Here is a 6,595-nt window from a genome sequence, read left to right on the forward strand (position 1 = left end):
AACCGGGAACGTTGCTGGTGTTTGTTGTGATGGAAATTTGCGAGGCTTCTGAAATAAAGGAGATCTGAGAATCAGAGTCATTTAGTTGTACTTTATTCCCGTGCGAGGAAGGTCAGACAACCATACAGCATGCGAAGAGCATTCTGTATTAAACATTCAAACGCTTGTGCTTCTATGCAGATTTATTGAAGGTAAAAGGTGAAATCCCAGGAGATAAGATCCAGGCTGAGGGCCTCTTCAAGGTGTTGGTGTGGGAGACAAGCACAGTGAGCCTCAGATTTGTGGCTCCGACATCTGGACCTTACTGAGACTGATACCTATAAATCAGGTCACTAAAGGTCACATGAGGCTGGTCACTAATGGGCATCCTGGCAGTTACATATGATATATAGTGTGGTTAATATAAAGTATTAGAGAAAACTGATCCAAAGTAGCTTATGCATCGAGGGGAAATTAATTTAAAGTGCAAATGTCTTTGAGGATTTATTAAAGTTGTCAAATGCTTGTTTAAAAGAGACTGCACAGAAATTATTAGCGAGAGCTGGACCTTGTGTTTCACTTTAAGAAAGGGCTTTACATTTATTGTATTTACTTTGGACTCTCCCTCAGGCAGTGAACCGGCTCAACTCATGTCTTCATTAATAATAAAAGAGGCAAAGCAGAGAGTATTTGAGGGGGTGTAGCACCACACAAACAACAGGATATTGATCGAACCAAGACTTTCAAGTGGCCATTAACTGTGCATTCAAATGCAATTTATCACTTGTTAGTTTTCTGGATAGTAAAACTAAATGGGAATTCTTCAAGATTTAAGATTCACGAAAGATCAAGTGTATTCTGCAAACAGAGACAGAACCTCTGTCCTTTGCTCAGTGCGTCCACATAGCTCAAACACTTATTTTCCCCCAATAAGGAACTGAATGAATAAAGAACGGTATTTAGATAAACCAGAGAAAAAGAAGAACATGACCCAGAAATGACTTAACTAAGTTTGAACCTGTTGCATTCAGATCTTCTCATCAATGTTCACTCTACTTTCTAATATAAGAGGAGCTCTTAATACCCACTGAGAGCAGAGGTCAACATAGACTCATGAGATGATGTCCTTAATGCTCAGTTTACCCAAAAACATCTTAGCACTCTGAGCAGCTTCATTCCAGCATAAGCCGGCCGAGAGAGGAGAAACTCGATGCTGAGTGATTTGCACGAAGCGTCGGAGCTCAGGCGGAGATTAGCGCCCGCGCCCTGAAATCTTGACAAAGCCACGCCAAGGAATTGTTGAGTGCGGAGACAAACAGAAAAACACACGTGTAAATATAAACCAGGACGAAGACGTTAGGCTGAGGAGAAGTCAGAGGCTCCGACAAATCAGGAAGAACAGATAATTTGGTGCTGCCAGTCACCTGAAGTTATAACATGTTTAAGATAAAATCAAAGTTATCAGAATGCAGCACTTCACCAAGTTTAATGAGAAACTTTTATCAGTGATCACAGAGCGACACATGCACAGATGTTTTGATCCCCCCCCCCGTTATGGGCCAGAGAGGATCACAGAAAGGAGCCGGACCTATTCTTAAAATGTGATTCCATGCTTTGGCAATGCACGAGGGCTCCGGGTGTGTTTTATACCGTATCAGCTGTGGAATTGTTCAGAGAACAGACCATGTTTCAGTAATATCTGATCATAATTGTAGTTCATCAAACCAAGACGTATCTTACAGGCTTATTAGGTTTGTGGCTGATGCAGTCCAATCAACTACAACTCTAATTAATTGTTTTGAATCTGATTAAATTGATCAAACTAATCTAATTAACTTACCAGCCATGTATCTTACAGCAAATACAAGGAAGGAAAGGTAATGTCCAAAAGCCTTTTTATGTTTTATGTCAACATATTAACGATAATTTAAAAAGAGAATGTTGTTATATAAATGTATTTTGAAAGTTTATCTACTTATTCTGACTCCTGGCATTATTGAACCATTCATTTTCTAGTATTTGTGCAATAAGCTGAGGAAACGGACAACGAGAAAACAAATAAAACTCCCACCGTCAAACTTCCCCTGTAAGTTACACTCAATGCGATGGAAACGTTCAATATTAGCGACCGAGAGATGAATTAATGTAATTTCCCCGTCATTCCATGGAGAAATAGAAATAATTTCACCCAGCAAGCAGCAATATCTGGACTATGCCATTTAGGTTATCGCTCATTCATTGTCATCACACTTCCCTGGTGTTGTCACAGTTTCAGGGGAGGTGATATTTCATCCTCGGTCTCGTGCCAGCACATTCCAGGGGCCAGACGTTATATCTGCTGTCCGCTCGTCACACAGCAGCTCACATAAAAAGCCGCCCATTGTCTTCAGCAGCCGCTGTTGGACTCCCCTCCTGTCTGCAGACCCTCGTTCACATTCGCAGGTAACACATTTATTGTAGTATTTGTGGTTATATTGTAGTATTTTAAACCTATGTACGTATTATATGCTATAAATGTATTTGATTTCTGACAGTGTTTTGCTAGTGACTGAATGAGTAGTACTATTTCGATATTTCAGAAGTTAATTAATATATATCATTGATAAACTTGTCCCAGTTTTACGTGGGTCAAACTTTGTGAGTAGCCCTGATCATGCACAGTAAGTAAAACAAAGATCAGTCTGAGACATGATCTGCTAAATCTTCTTCTTTTCCGCTGCTGCTGTCCGGATTGCAACAGCTGTCAGATACGGATCCTGTAGCTTTTCACAAAGCTGTTGATCTGTCATTACTCACGCTGCCAGAAAGTGAGACGATGCTGAATATAGTGCAGGGCATTGTTCTCGTCATATTCCTCCTTTAATCCTCCCGTCAGAGGATGCTGCTATGCAAAGGCCTCCGTGGGTCAGATTACATTATGGTTCAGTGGGGTGACTCATTATCCTTAAACTGTACTAATACTCATCCTCCTATGTATTGTTTGTTTCTGTTAAAGTACAGTTAGGTAAGAAAAATAATTTCTATTCATATTAGATTGTATGAGCTACGTATATATTCTCATAGTTGATTGGCTGTGTCCTCATCCTCCGTTTCATTTCACCCTGTTTGCTGCTTCAGGAGCCCGACAGACCCGCAGCCATGAATCCCAAAGAGAAGGTGAGTCAGTCATATTCCACAGTGTTAATCCTGCGTGCACAGAGAGGGGACAAGCCGTCCTACATGGCAAAGACCTGGCACTGGTTATCATCCCTAGCTGTTATCAGCATCCCTGAGAGCTTTCCCCTTGACTTCATCCTAATAATAAAGTTTTATCTTTTCAAATGCGTGGCTGCAGCGAGTGGTGACGAGTTGGACGCTCACTAGTCTTTCCATATATTTGACGACACATGTACGGGGCATATCGGACATTTTCGCTGCTGAGCAGGAACATATTCTGGAGTTTTATAATGTCTAGTTTTGGTTGAAAATGTGGATGCAAATCAACCGTCTGCATTTTATTTTTAAGGTGTCCACTCTCTGGCAATTTGATGTTTTCCATTTGACAAACTGACAATAACTGCTTGATTTAATTTTGAAAAAATATTTAAAAATATGTTTTTCCGCAGCCGAAGTCAAAGATTACAGCTTCTCGTAAGCTCTCCCTCAAGGTTAGTTGTTATGACATACAAGATAATGAAAAATGATGTATATGATATTCATCCTGATCTGATTACTCAAAAATATTGCACTGGATCTCATTCAACACTATTATTCCATTAAATAATAATGTTTTCCTACAATTCAAGGTGAATATTTATAATATTTTCACTTATTCCAATGCCAAAACCACTTGGATCAGGCTGCAGTGGCCCTCCTCTGATTCCCATGCCTCATTTTGATTGATATTTGTTCTGTCCAATCAGATGCTTCTCCTCACAAGAGCCTGTGAGGATTTGGAGAAGGAGAGGCAGGACAGGGAGGAAGAGAAAGTCCGTCAGATCGCAGAGAAGTTGCCCCCTTTGCAACTTTCTGGATTGTCCCTGGAAGAGCTACAAGTAAGGGTCGTAAACCACACATGACCGTTTCAGAAAATGTATTAAGATGTCTCATTATAATTAAATAATATGATTGAAATCTGTTTTGGTTTTTTTCCAGAAAATGTGCAAGCAGCTATATTCTCAAGTTGATGTTGTGGATGAGGAGAGGTACGACTGTGAATACAAAGTGGGCAAGCACAACAAAGATGTGAGTCTCTCTGAACATCCTCCCGCACCGAGCAGACATACGTCTCATCTCGCACGGCTCAGACAATATTTTGAAATAAAAAGTTTCTTTCCCTGCCTTGAATGCAGAGAGTCGAACCTTAAAACTTGAACTTTGAACATGAAAGTTGAAAGTTTGCTTGAACTTCTGTCACTTTGTCTAGCACCATACTTTGAGATCGCACTTTTAGCAAATGTATTTCTTTAAAAAAAAGAGAAGGCTTGGCCAGTAAAAGGAAGAACTCCCCACAGAAATTTCAGTGTAGCTTCTGGTACATTCTTTTTTTAGATCCATGAGCTGAAGTTGAAAGTACAGGACCTCGGAGGCAAGTTCAAAAAGCCTGCCCTGAGGAAGGTGAGGGTGTCGGCAGACGAGATGATGAGAGCTCTCCTGGGTTCCAAACACAAGGGCTCCATGGACCTCAGAGCCAACCTCAAGTCTGTGAAGAAGGAGGACGTCAAAACGGACAAGGTAACTCGAGACCCCCAGAGCTTTAGTCTGTCAGTCGGGTGGAGCTTCCAAGTGCATAGGAAAAAATGCATAAGTCAAAAGGTATTTTTTCTCTAGGGGGTAAGATATGTTTTAATTTGGATTTCCCTTCTCTCTTCAATCCCAGGTGCTCACGGGTGAAGTGGGCGATTGGCGTAAAAACGTGGAGGCCATGTCAGGCATGGAGGGCCGCAAGAAGATGTTCGACACAGCCGGCGGAGCACAGTGATCAATTAAATGCGGGGACAAGGAATCTGTCTCGATAGAAAGTATCCAAACGCTAATTGATGTAATGTAGGAGTTAAGTGTTCGCTTTATGACCATTTTCTAAACAAAGACTCAAAGTGTAGGACAAGTAAAGACCCAACGTTTTTATTGCTAAAGAGTTTCCTTTTTGTTGTGTTTTCTTATGACATCTTTAGACATTTGAAGTGGATGAATAAACAGTTTCAGTCATTCATGTTCTATATCTGTTGACTTTGACTTTATCATGTTTCATTTCGTTGGCACCCGTGTGGTTTATGTGCGGCATGTAAGAGGATGGAAAACAGCTTAGCTGATGACGGATTAAAAAAAGGAAGATGAACAGTCGAGGCAAGGAGACGACTGTTGTTATGTTCTGTGCCTGAATTAACCTTCATAGTATTTAAATAGAGCTTGTTGACGCCTTCATGAAAGGAGGAGTGGAATTATAAACTCAATCTATCTGAAATTGTCACAAGTTTGTTGATATAATAAAGATATATCAGAAAATAATTAGTTTTCCTTGGGTGCCTCTGACCAATGGACCTGAAATTATGGATCAAACTGAACCATGGCTCGGATCGTTTGCTGTGTGAAAACATTTTTTTGGGATAGAACAGACTTTTGGACAATGGCAGGAAGTTGAAACTGTTACAGGCTTGTGGGATTGCTAGCAGTCTTTGCCTGATATGTCGATTGAAGTTAATTCCTTTTCTCTATTCAAACTGAAAAACGACTACCTTCCAAATGAGTATGTAAGTCTTTAGTCCTCTCTCTAAATTCTAATGTGAAAACAAAGACATGAACCTTGATCCGAACTCTCAGGTGTGAAAACTTTCTTAGTCGCTCATTCTTCTAAATGACAGACACACGCAGATTTATGAGTTTACCAGGAACTGGCGTAGGTCTTCAGTTCTATTTAAAGTCGTCTGATGAAAGAACTAAAAACCACAGTGGATGTAACTTTCCAGCAGCTGGGGAAACACCTGGGCCCAAGTATTTTAAGCCACGTTGTCGTCCTCCACATACTCCCAGAGCTTGGAAAGCAAAAGCTTGAGCTGGACAGCACAAGCCACTGGCATCACTGTCCTACACATCGCATACTCCCCCCGGGGGCTGTGGGCTACGTGTCAGTGGGCCGGTTGTGTTCTCTGCCCAGCCATTGTTATGTGAAGTATGACAGTCACACCAACAATAGCCTTAGGATCCCTCAGAGAGCTCTTCAGTTGTTATACTTTTTTGCCTTTGTAGGCTGGTTATGTTTCAACGGCTGGTCGCTTCGGCATGTTAAAGACTCACAAACACACACACCTACACAATTTGGGGGATAAAAGCGTCTGAGGGTTGTGACATATGGACGATGAAAGATCTCGTCCTGTCAGTCCACAGTGTGCAGTGTGAAATCGACGTGCATTTGTGTTTAGTCATGCTGACATTTGTGCTCATGCTGCAAATCCGATACACAGCCTGCTGTCTGCCCTTGCACTGAGTCTCGGCGAGGCGGTTATGCCAGGTCCTGGCACAGGCTGCGTCTATAAATAGGTCCTGATGAGGGCGACCTTCACTCGGAGCAAACGTTCCAGATGTGACGCTCATGTCAGCGCCACACGATGGCGACTGTTTGTATTCGATGCGAAAGGTC

The 6,595-nt window shown here is 41.6% G+C and overlaps 1 protein-coding gene across 1 annotated transcript; it reads left to right on the forward strand.

Moving 5' to 3' along the window:
- The first annotated feature begins 3,117 nt into the window (after nucleotides 1–3,117).
- On the forward strand, nucleotides 3,118–4,939 carry LOC133006213 (troponin I, slow skeletal muscle-like). Its single transcript, XM_061075650.1, has 6 exons — nucleotides 3,118–3,135; nucleotides 3,585–3,626; nucleotides 3,882–4,013; nucleotides 4,114–4,203; nucleotides 4,510–4,692; nucleotides 4,838–4,939. Exons 1-6 carry the CDS (start codon nucleotides 3,118–3,120, stop codon nucleotides 4,937–4,939), a joined length of 567 nt encoding a protein of 188 aa, XP_060931633.1.
- Nucleotides 4,940–6,595: the final 1,656 nt, after the last annotated feature.

The sequence above is a fragment of the Limanda limanda genome, chromosome 1 (genome assembly GCF_963576545.1).
Source record: "Limanda limanda chromosome 1, fLimLim1.1, whole genome shotgun sequence".
Taxonomy (NCBI): domain Eukaryota; kingdom Metazoa; phylum Chordata; class Actinopteri; order Pleuronectiformes; family Pleuronectidae; genus Limanda; species Limanda limanda.

Coding starts and splice junctions, on each gene's coding strand:
- LOC133006213 (XM_061075650.1), top strand. Junction 4,204..4,509: donor TGGGCAAGCACAACAAAGAT/GTGAGTCTCTCT, acceptor TTCTTTTTTTAG/ATCCATGAGCTGAAGTTGAA. Junction 4,693..4,837: donor AGGACGTCAAAACGGACAAG/GTAACTCGAGAC, acceptor CTTCAATCCCAG/GTGCTCACGGGTGAAGTGGG.